General features: G+C 42.2%; 1 protein-coding gene across 9 annotated transcripts in view; it reads right to left on the bottom strand.

The window, feature by feature from the left end:
- NBEA (neurobeachin) overlaps positions 1 to 12,078 on the bottom strand; it is a 511,054-nt gene that overhangs the window by 155,990 nt on the left and 342,986 nt on the right. For 8 of the 9 annotated variants that reach the window (XM_074914245.1, XM_074914292.1, XM_074914279.1 and 5 more), the window contains one exon: positions 881 to 1,017. In XM_074914245.1, coding sequence (XP_074770346.1) covers positions 881 to 1,017 — 137 coding nt within the window. Of the gene's footprint in view, positions 1 to 504; positions 636 to 880; positions 1,018 to 12,078 lie in introns of those variants that run through there. The other variant, XM_074914300.1, reaches the window with a different exon arrangement.

Here is a 12,078-nt window from a genome sequence, read left to right on the forward strand (position 1 = left end):
AACCTCCCAAGGTCTTTGTAAGAGTACCTCCCCTATTTTTTCTCGTCTAACATTTTCCATAGCAGTAACAAAGAAATAAAGCAACAGCGATAAGAATAAAAAGAGATGCAGGCTGGAGGAGCGCCCTGTAACACTCGTCCCTTCCCGTATGCCCCCTCCTCCCCCCGCGGCAGCCCCCCGCTCCGTTCCCGCGGGGAGGAAGCCACGCAAAGGTTTCTGCTCAAGTCACGCACCCCTGCTCTGCTGAGGCTGGGCTGGAGGTTTTCGCGGAGGGGAGGCGGGGGGACGGGGGGGGACGACGGTGCTAGGGAATTGGTAGTAGTAAATGACTTCAGAAGAAAACAGAGCTTTCCCAGGAATCAAGTCTTGGGTACATGCCTATTTCCTTTCTCCCACCCCCACCCCCCCACCTCCCCCCCCCCCCCCCCCCCCCCCCGGCGAAAATTTGCCTTCACTTGCATTTCAGCCATCAGAGTGTTTACAAAATGCGCCGTGTTTTCTTACATGGAAACTAACGTTCTTGAAATAACGGGATTCTCCGATATCCTCGGAAGGGGGAAAAACCTTCCGCTGTGCCTCGGGAAGGCTGCGGGCTGGGGCAGCTGCTCCCTCCAGGGATTTCAGAGCAATTGGCTTAACTACTAAATCTGACCACGTTCATACAAAGGCACCGAGGGAAAGGCTGTTGGAAAACGAGCACACTGCCGTAATAGAGGATTTAACATCATTAATACATTACGCGCTTTTTTTTTTTTTTTTTTTTAAAAAAAAAAAAATAAAACGCAGCGAGAGGCTGTAGACGGGAGGGGAGTTTGGAGGAAGGGGGCGGCCCGGGCGCACGTGTACTGGGACCGGGACCGGGACCGCCTGCCGCACTCACCTTGGGGTCGATCTTCTTGAAGGCCGGGTCATCCTCGTCCACCTCGAAGTAGATTTCCGTGGTGGTGATGGAGAGCGTCCCCTTGGCCACCACCACGGGGGCGATGAGCTGTGCCGGCGTGCTGAGGACCACGGGGCCTGCAAGGCAAGGGCAGCGGCGTCAGGTTGGAGGCGCCCGGCCGGCCCATCCCCGGTGGCCCTTCCCCTTCCCTCCGCCAAGAGAGCGCCCGGCGAGCCCCCTAATAAACTCTGTTTGTAACCCGTCGTGCGGATCCCCCTCCTGCCCGCGGTCAGAGCTTTGAACTCCTCAGTCAGGACAGAGGCGAGTCTGGGAGCTCCGGGGTTGCGAGATAAATCAGCCAGCAGCGAAATTCAGAGAGGTTAGAGTGAAAAACAGCTGCCTCTTAGAAGTAGGTCCCTTCTCTTTTCATGCCCTTTTGCTCCTCGTTAACACTATCACTGTTTATGTGCGATAGCGGCGACTCGTTACACACAGCTTGGACCCGACAGCGAAGGGTCCCCGCGGGGGCCGGGCCGGGCCGGGCCGGGCGGGCGGCAGAGCAGCCCCTGTCCCCGTCCACCACACCGATCCTCCGAAGCCTGCGGGCATTGCTTTTAACTCTGGGTCCAGACCTCAACTCCGAAAGTACCGCGAAAGATTTTATATATATATATTTACCTACTTCAATACCACACGAACATAAAGACTGGCATCGTTAAATATATTTACGGCAAGATCATTTTTAGTTCAACTTGCTGTCACTTAATATTTTTAACATTACTGTAACAACATTTTGCTCAAATATATTCCCTAACGAGATGCTTGCATGGGCATTGAAAAGATGGGATGGGAAAAACCTATTGTAAAAGGCAGCCTGCTCCGCACAAATTGTTAGGTTTTAATTCGGAAAAAAAAAAAAAAAAAAAACCACACACACAAAAAAAAAAAAACACACCAAAAACCAACCAAACTTCTGCTTTAATGCAAAAGACATCGGGGGATCACTTTTTCACCATTTTATATTCAATATGAATGCAATCTACTCTTAAATCCGACAGTGTTGGTGTTTAGGAAGCTCACTGAAAAAAAAAGATTAAATATAAAACACTCTTCTAGATTTCACCACTAAAGCGTGTAGGGTAATTTGTATACACATATATAAACACACACATCCACACGCATGCACAAGCACACAGCTGACATACAAATAATAAACGCCTCAGCACTGAGGAACTGGGTACAACATCCGACTGATACACCTTTTAGAAACCGGCAAACTGATCATCTCGGTGAATGCTAAAGAGGGGTTGGCTGGTTTATGCAGTCAAAAATCTCCTCTGCAACGAGGAAGACCTTGCTCAGATGGCAGAGGGTGCCTGCGTACACTCCCAGCTGCCGTCCCCAGACACCCCCCTCTCCGGGGATGAAGGCAGCGCGCGTTTGGAGGGCCTGGCGCGGTCGAGGCAAGGCCTGAGCTGCAGCTCGCACCAGGGCTGAGAGGCGTGGGGGCAACCTCTCCTCCTCCTCCCCTAGCATTGCACGCACACTTTACTACCAGATCTTGCAAGCAACACTTCAAATTACTTGCTTAGCCCAAATTAGTCCTGTATCGGCACATCTAACTGTCATGTTGCTAATGTTTTACTGTACTGTAACACCCAATTTGAGACCATATTGCACAATGTTTTGTCATTTATGCTGAAAAACAAATAAAGAGGAAGGCAGGGATTACTGTGTGTACAAGGGGAAGCTAAAACGCACAGTTTCAGTGACAGCTTTCAGCAGCCCAGCATGGCAGGCTGGATAATATTGATACAAACTCTATTTTCTTTCATTTTATTGTTTTCCATCTCCTAATAAACCGGGGTAGCCTCTTGACCCTAGTCAGCTGATCAGAATCACATGCGCCGGGCTTGCTTTGCTGCCCTCCCCGTCTCGCCTCCATCTTCTCTCCCTCCCTCCCTTCGCGGTGAGAAAGGAGCCGAGCTGAGCTGAGCCGAGCCGAGCCGAGCCGAGCCGGGGAAGCCCGGCTGCAGGCTCCAAAGGGCAGCGTGATCGATCCGAAACGCCGTTTTAAAACCTCATCAATCTTCATCTAGGTTGCTCAAGTAATTACGCCCGATTCTCTTGTACGATTACAAGTGGATTTGGGTTTCTATTCCCCAGGCCCCCTGCCTTTGTGTTTACAGAAGGGGGGTCTGGGCAGACAGCGGCTCCCTGCCCTGCAGAAGCACTTGCCCTCTCAAGCAGAGCGTCCCAGCCCTCCCCTCGCCCTTCCCCGCAGGGCGGCCGGGAGCCGCCGCTTGGCCCGGCGCACGGTGATGGGCTCCCGGGCCTTTGTGCGGGAAAAAAACGCCTTCGGAAGATGAGTCCTGGAAACCACCCGATATTCTATCACTTTAAGGAGGCGTCTGTGGGCTTTGCTGAATCCCAGAAGGAAGACCATCAATTTAATCCAATTACCCCTTTTCCCTAGTGTTGTGTGGCTAAAATAAAAATAAAGCCACTGCTACTTAATCATCAAAAGGCCAAAACCTATAATCTGACATCCAGGAGAAGACAATAGGTGCACCTCGGCTAGCGGGTGTGCTAGTGAAATGCACTCACGTACTGGAGGCAGGGGCAGAACTGCAAAACTAGGGGGTGGATGTGGAGGGAAAGGGGGCACTCACTTCTTAGACCGTTACTGAACGCAGGGGAAATCGGGGATTTCTGGCTTCCTCCTTCTCCCGGGAAAAAGCTCTGAGCTCCCAGACCGGTACCTTGGCATCTGCCCTGTGTTCAACTCTGATGACACCCTAGATTTGTTGCAATGTAAACATGTCAGAGGTATTAAAATGCGACAAGGAGTAAGCGTTATTGTACCCTCCAGATGAGAAAATGTTTGCTTGTGGGTTGTGTTGGGTTTTTTTAAAATTTATTTTTCTTTTTTTGGTAAAAAAGAAACAGAAAGCATAACAAACAGTGGTCAAATTATGGGATTTCGGGGGAGGAAGTGTTCAAACTAAGTTCTAAAAATTTTCGCAGATTTTTTTTTTTTTTTTTTTCCCTCCTGAAAGCACAAAATGAAAAAAATATTCAGTATTAACAGTGTGTCATTTTTACACTTGTCCTTTGGAAATCTCCAATTACAACTTCCAATTCCATAGCATGTTTAAGGAGCACTGAGTCTTTTTGTTGTAGCCTTCAGGGAGCAAGCCAGGCACTGAGAGAATACGAAATTAATCCACTACAGCTATAGAAAGAGAGGATTATGTTTTAATCCCCTTTGGGATAGTTTCTGGATTTTAAGGATCCGATATTAAAATGTTTACATAGAGCATAATCAAAATACTGCAGATTTTCCATATGGCAACCGAGCTATCGGGAAGCTTTGGATCCCCTTCCCGCACCCAATTGCTAATCTAATGAAACAAAAGCCGGGCACACCTGAGCCAAGAGCCGCGGGACGGGCTCATTCGCATGCGGGAAAGATAACGAGCTCTGGCTACCAGCCTCACCCCGGCCCCTCGGCGGCAGCGGCGGCGAGCTGCGCTTTTCCAGGGGGTGTAAATATTCACTCCCAGCGCGGCTGTAGCCGCCGAGAAGGGGAGCGCGGCGGGACGTGCCCGCGCCTGGGACCGGCACCGGGGCCGCCGCCGGGCGCTCCCCGCGCCGGCCGAGACCCGCCGGCAGCGCCCGGGGCACGGCCAACCTGTGGCTGCTCCGCCGCGGCCGGCGGCCCGGGGCTGGCGGGTGGAGGGGACGCGCCTCTGCAGAGCGCCCGTCAGCCGCGGGGACCCCAGCGCCAGAGCATCTCCTCTGAAGGAGCTTTCCTTGCCGCTTCTGACCTCTCTGAAGCGGTCGGGGCGGCCCACAGCAGAGAGGCAGCGACCTAACAAAGACGTTCTGGCCTTAAAACCAGACCAGGGATCACTTCAGATCCACAGGTCTCGTAATCTGTTCGAATGGAGAATTTTCCGCTTTGCCTGGTCCCTATGGTCGGCACATGTGATTTACATTTCTAAAATAAACGCTACCGCGCATATACATTTTAAAATAATATTTTCTTTCCGAAAGTAAATGATTGTGGGATTAGAAGATCCCAGTGAATAAAGGCAGAATGTAATCTCTCTCCTTCCCTCCCTTAATTTTTGTTAAACAGAGACCTTCGCTCCTTGTATTTTGTTCTTGTACTAATATCTAGCTCTTGTATTTTTCAAGTTCAAGTAAAGAAAGTCAACGCAAGTGAAACATTCTATCAAGTGAAAGAGTTTGCTATCTGCTAAAGCAACACCGGTAAAATTACACCTCTTAAGGAAAGCTCTAGAAGACTGGTATTTTGAACTTGTTATTTCAAACATTTTCATAAACTGTAATTTTTAACTTCAAGAGCTAAAGATGTGTTATATTTATGAGCCTGAAAATTACACTGGAGGTGTATTTGCTGAAATGATTGGGCATAATTACTCCTAAGTAGGATAAGATATATGCCTTTATATGCTGAATTATGAAAACAATCAATTTACCTGCTGCAGACATAAAAATCTTAACTTTTAAAATAAAATTTTAGTGATTACTTATAGATCAAAAGATACTAGCTGGGACAAACACTTTGAAAACATATCCAATCAGCTAGACCAATTTAATTTTATAATCTACTGGTAATTTTTCAGAAAAAAAAAAAAAAGGTGAATACTGTCATGTTTAATTTTTAGCTGATGCTGTTTTAAAAGAAAAAACTTAGCAATCTTTTTTTCATATACTGTTTAACATGGAAAATACAAAATAGATTATCTGAAACTAATACATTTACTATGTAAAATAGTTTACATAAACTACAATTTGTAATTTGACATGCTACTTAAGCAAGAATTTTAAATATTAAGAATAGTTATAAAAAATCACTCACAAGGTACCTGAAATTAGACAGCTGAAAGTCCCTCAGCACTTCACCTCTAAAGCCAAGTGTTTCTGGCACTGACTTGCATTTAAAATGACTACGAACCCTTATACTTGAAACAATTTACATGTCACACACACTCTCGCACACAAAACCTTCACTTTCTTGTAATATAAATCATATAGCATACAAGCAGAAACAGGTATAGGCATCAGAAGCCTTTGGGAAAAGCTCTGTAGTCACAAAAATATTTCAACCAATTAACATTATTAATACAATACATGCACTGCCATTTAAATAACAAGTAAACAATGTAAGATTCCTAAAAATCAAATCACAGAATTTAGTCTTTTTTGTTCCTATTCTTGTCATAAATCTGATCCAAACTACCCTTTAAAAAGACTTCTTCAGTAAATATATTGAACTTACATGAGGATGGTTGCCCCCAATTTGTTCTCCACTACAGCAGATACAAGGAGTAACTCCTTCACTCAAGCCAAGGTTTTTATAAGAATGTATATATACAGCTCCCTTTACATATCACTTTTAACAGTTTCAATAAAGAAAATAATTTGCACAACTTTCTGATTGCAAAAAAGAGAATCTAAGTCTAAACATGACTATAATCTTGTTTTTCTCCTGCACCACTGAATAACAACCCCAATTCATTTCCCCTGTTTTCAGAGATATCCAAGCTTACTTTGTTGCCTTTTTACTCTTGCACAATCATATGTTTCATATTGTGAGGGAGGGATTGATTTTTATTGTTTGTTTAAATGTCATTGCCAGTGTGGATAGGCCCTGATATCCAAAATTTTCCCCACTTTTCCCCCCTTTTCTCCATAAGGCCTGTAACACTACTAATAACATCAAAGATCAACTTCAATGGTCTTTTTCAAGAACAGTAACTAAACAATTACAGCAACTCAATTCTCTTAAGTGGTGCCATAACAGCAAACAAATGTGTTTGATTAAAAGTAAGTGTAAATAAAAATAACCTTATATATTACAACTGTGAATCAAATAGCAAGAAATAAATACGTATTTTAAATGAGATTGTGAAAATAGTTAAAGATAGTGTTGCTTAAGAAAAAAAAGTAATTTTCTCTTAAACATACTTTTCATACATTTGATTTAAGTGACATGCACCTCCACAGGTAAATTATTATTTGAATTCCATACCTTCCTAGTCACACTGAAAGAAAAATATAAAATAGTACTTCTTGCTGAGGGAAAATGTTTCACAATATTCCCAGGAATAAGTATCTCTTTATATTGTTCAAAGTGTGATAGAAAGCAACCACTTAATAGAATGGTTACAGAATATGCAGAGACAAGCTCAATACTGTACCAAAGTCAATCTTATTAGGTATCTTCTTACTGAAGGTCCCACAGAATGATTAGCTGTGTGTCTAACAGTCTAAAGCAACTCATAAAACCAAATTTGCCCCCTTTTGCAGGTAAAGTCTGATTTGCTCTGTGGCACACGTGAGAACCTCTGAACTGTGCTCAAACCCCGAGTGGCTTATGTGGGTTTAGTATTGTTCCAGGACGTGTTTGAGCACCAACCTGCCAGATGATCAGGTATTAATAATAATCAAGACTCCCCTTAATGATTTACAGCTGGCCAGAAACTTAAAATACATGGGATAGGGACCTCACTACTGCAATGCATACATTTGCCACTTCAAAATTAGATTCATTCAGTGTGCTCTGCCTGAAGCTATACCTTGGAAAGACTGAGTAATTTAAGCTGGTTTGGAAACTAAGAACTGGATTGTTAAACAGTGCATCCAGATGTGAGTATACTGCACTAATGCACTATGACCTGCACTAGCTTCCTCCTCATTTTCAGGTAAAATTTAAGGTACATTTTTCAACCTAGAAAACCTTAAGTGATGTTGAACATGCCTACATAAGTAAGAGTTTTTCTCTCTGAGAGAGCCACTACAGTTGTCTATCTAATCACAAAGTAACAGAAAAAAGCACACCTTAGAAAAGCATATTTAATGTTGGAGGAAGAAAGGAGAAAGCAGAGGGAGCATCCTGATCTAGCAGTATACCACCAAAACAGGAACTCATTGTAATGAGTCAGGAACATGAGGATCAAATCCCAGTTGCCAGTGTGAGTGAACGAGACTTGACGGGTATCTTATACAGTCTAGCTTGTGTACTTTGTCGTGCCAATAGAGCTCAATTGATTAGAAATGAAATGAAAGATGTGAGCCCTCAGCTTTCATTTCTTCTAGTCTCCATGCTGGAAAAACTCTTCAGGATAAACTGTGAGCCTTATACTTCTTGAGACCGTGGTGAAGGGAAGTGTCATGTTCTGATAGCTTGTGATAGTTTAAAGTTCAGTTATTTGGTTAGCTACTCCTATATGTGTGGGAAGAAAGAAATAAGTTGTTGAATAAGCATATAACTTGCTAGTTCTATTTGGAAGAATCATCTAAGATGCAATAGTTGCAACTTCAACATTTTCTGAAAATACAAGTATCTCTAAACACCACCAGAACCAATGGAGAATGTTCTGTAATGTAACTGTGTCTACTGGTTGATTGTATGTTTTGCTTTCCCACGGTCAGGGAACTTCTGAAGAATCTCCCACAAAGATTCGCTGGTACCTAATAAAAGGAGAACCAGTATGATGGGCTCTGTCATATAGGCTTTTTTCCTTCACAACCTGATTTCATTGCAGCAATTTTATTGCTTCTGAAATACTTACTCCTGTGGTAAAGTTTGTTCAAAATGGCTTCCAAGTTCAAAAGTTGCTTAGAGGCTGACAAGGATACTCACATAAACCTTGTTTTTTTAGAAAGCCAAGCTAAAAGCACTCATGTAATAGGCTGCCAGCGAGGACTGTCCAAATGCACTGGGTGAGGCCACCTCTTGTACAATTTCTGGCTAACGAAACCAGGACTAACCAATCTGTCCTCTTGACTGAGTTTTTAGCTTGCTTCTATAACACTAGTGGTAAAAAAGAAAAAAAGGCAAAAAGCAAAAATCTTGACCGTAGGTCAATGAAAGTGCTTAGTTAAACATAGGTACTATTGATACATTTCTGGAGAGATTCCTACCACTAATATATTTAGGTTCATCCCTATACATTCTCATGAAGCTTACAGGGTTTTTTATATAGGAACCAATTGCATAGTGAACATGAAATAAGGCACAAAACAGTGGAGTCTGTCTCCTTATGACTAGATATGTCTTTCGGCAGTGTCTCTCCTATATATCAGGTAGCTCATCGGCTTGACTTCTGATAAGCTAACCAGTTCCATCCGGGTTGTGGTATCTCAGGACAAGGGAGAAGCTATACACCTATGCACTAGGCAAGTGGGCAATCATAGGCTCCGCTGTAGTCTAATTTTGCAGACTTAGAGATTTCAAATAAAAAGAGTTTTGCAAGGTATGGAAAAAAAATAGACAGGTATGAATGGTAAGAAGACATGAAGCATTCTCAGAACCATTCATAAATACCAAACAACAAAGTTTGAACTGACTTAATTTTAAAGCTTGGAAAGCAGGAAATCCAGCTGCGTTTTAAAAGCTGAAGATGCTCAGAGTGGGGTGTAATAAGGTACAAAGAGAAGAGCTCTTCAAAGCTGTGCTTAGCAGCACTATGATATGTGACTGACAACCACCTTATAAAATATTAAGCTATTTTCAATAGTAATGTGGAAAAAATTATTAGAATAAACACTGAGATGTCTAAAAATAGTATGTTATAGAAGCTGTGGGCTTTTTTTTTGTTTTCAATGTGAAAGCCAACTACATATCAAAAGTGTAACTGTTTTCAGTTTATGCCTGAATCTATACTCTAAATTAAACTCATACAAATATGTTTTTCTTTTTTATACTTAGACTTGAGGATCAAAATCTGAATATATAATGAGCAGAAACTATGGAAATCTGGCTGAATTAAATTTCCATGTTTGGAAGTACAAGGCTTATGTGGTTATGTGTCTACCATAAAAAGGGAAAAGAATATTCTTTTTCCACATTCCTGTCCCTTCCTCAAATAAGCAGTTTCCCCCAATGAAATTCCTATCTTGAATGCTAATTTGCAAGAAAAATGGAGTTCGACGGGAAAAAACTACTCATTAGTACATGCTGAATTCAGTGAACAGTTTCCATTGAGAAGTGGAGAAGTATTAAGACTTTTTTTTTTGGTGTTTTCTAATGGAACTTTGATATTTGTTATTTAACTGACATATTTTTGTGTGCATATATACATACATACTTTCTTAAAGAAAAAGACATAAAACATGGAAAGCTTAAAGTACCTTTGCCTCCTCCATACAGAGGAAAAAAGAGAGTAAGATAGTGCAAGAGAGAGGAGAGAGAGAAAAAGGAAAAAAAATGAAAGAGAATAACTACTATCTCTGACTTTGGAAGCCTCAGAGATGCAAGCTGTTGGAGTCCAAGAGAGAATTATTAGGAAGCATCACTGTATACTCGTTACAGTACTTCCTGGGCTTCCGCTGTGGATGCTGCTTTCTGCCCCCTCGGGACCCCCACAGACCATCAGAGCCACTGGAGCACGGACAACAATTGCTGTAGTAGGAGAGCCCATGATGGGCGGCAGGGATCTCCCAGCCTCGCAGGAGAGAACATACCAGGGAGGGAGGAGAAGGGTTGGAGAGGGAAGATGAGACCACCCTTGGAACTACTATCATGCTTTGCTCTCCAGGAGTTGAGAGGGATGAAGATGGTTCCTCTCCTCCAAAACCTCCTGGGTAGGCTTTGGTTGCTGCTGGAGACAATATAAGTGCTCTTTAGTCCTTTCTTTCAACCCATTACTCTGACAGCAGCTAATGTAACAAAACTCCAAACGAATTATGGATTTTTAGCCTGTAAAATCTAATAATTTGAAAATCTGCCTCTCAGTAGACACCCGAGTTATTGTTCTTTTCTTTAATTAAGAAAATCTACCGTTTGTCTAACTCCATTAACAAAAACAATAGAAATGATCCTACATACCTTAAAATAATTTTGAGATGGCAACAGGAGAGAAAACAAGAAAATATGCCTCTCCAGTACTCCTCAAGAATAGGTAAGAAAAAGTTGCAAAACAGCTTTGCTTACCAGAGATTGTCTGGTCACAATAGCTACTCAGAGATTTACTGGTCAACTCTTGTAAAGAAAATTCAGGGTCAGATTTTGGCCATAAGAGATGTAACTGTAACTAAATATGTATATGTATAAATATTAAATGCATATTTTATATATATATATATATATATATATATATAAAGATGAGTCAATTCTATCTAAGTTTTCCATCCCAAATACGTATTTTGTGAGCTTTTTGTGACTTTAGATGCAGTTTCTTGGTGTGTTAGTGTTTTTATTACTGCATCTGGCCCTACACAAGGCTTCAAAATAATTTCAGAAATGTAAATGAGTCCTTTGTTAGAACCCGGAATAGAAAATTTCCCTAAGGGCTAAATGATTTACTTTTCTTTTTTAGGTACTGCTATACAATTTTAACTGTAACTCTGTGTAGAACTTATGGCACTATTCCAATTTCCTCTAATGACAGTGTCAAATATTTTTTCAATTGGAAATTGCTCAAAAGTGTAATGATTTCTGCTAGTTTGTCTGAAATGAGACAAAAGGCTTATTTTGCTTAGGCCACAAAACAGATGTTGATAATGTTTGGTTACCACCAGTCTTGTCTGGACTTCAAACAGATGACCTGGAAGTGAAAGGTCTTATATCTCATTAATAATAATACAAGCTGTCAAATCCTCATGACCTAGTGTGTTCCTTAGCACCGGGCAGTAAGTCAATACACTCAGCACACTACCAAGAAGTCTGGATAGAGAGCTTATCACATTTAGCCCTCAAGCCAGTGGGGACTAGCTACCCATGCTGGTTTGGATGGAAGATCAGCTTTTGTTTAGCAGTAGTATTGCTGTTTTCTAGAAATATTTCTACACTGAAATTCAGAGTTGCTAAAAGTTAGGGCACTTCTGGGATGCTGCATCTCACTTAAACCTTCCTGGCACATTTGCATTGTAGGAGGTATCCTTCCACCTAGAGACAGAGACAGATGTCCAAGAAGGGAAGATTCTGTACTGAAGGTTAAGATATGTTAAGACTAAGATGCCTTAAAGACAGTGGCTTTCTTTGGGTTTATTTGGATGAGTTGCCCAATATCCTTCTATAATGGAGTGAACAATATGTATTAATTCTTGCAAGACTATGTGAGGCTGTAATTTACCGTGGTTTATAAGGAAGTCAGATTCTGAGTTGATTGAGCCCATGCAAGTAACCAGACAGATGCCTGCCAAAGCCTTTTGTCTTCCTA

This window comes from Athene noctua, chromosome 1 (genome assembly GCF_965140245.1).
Source record: "Athene noctua chromosome 1, bAthNoc1.hap1.1, whole genome shotgun sequence".
NCBI lineage: Eukaryota > Metazoa > Chordata > Aves > Strigiformes > Strigidae > Athene > Athene noctua.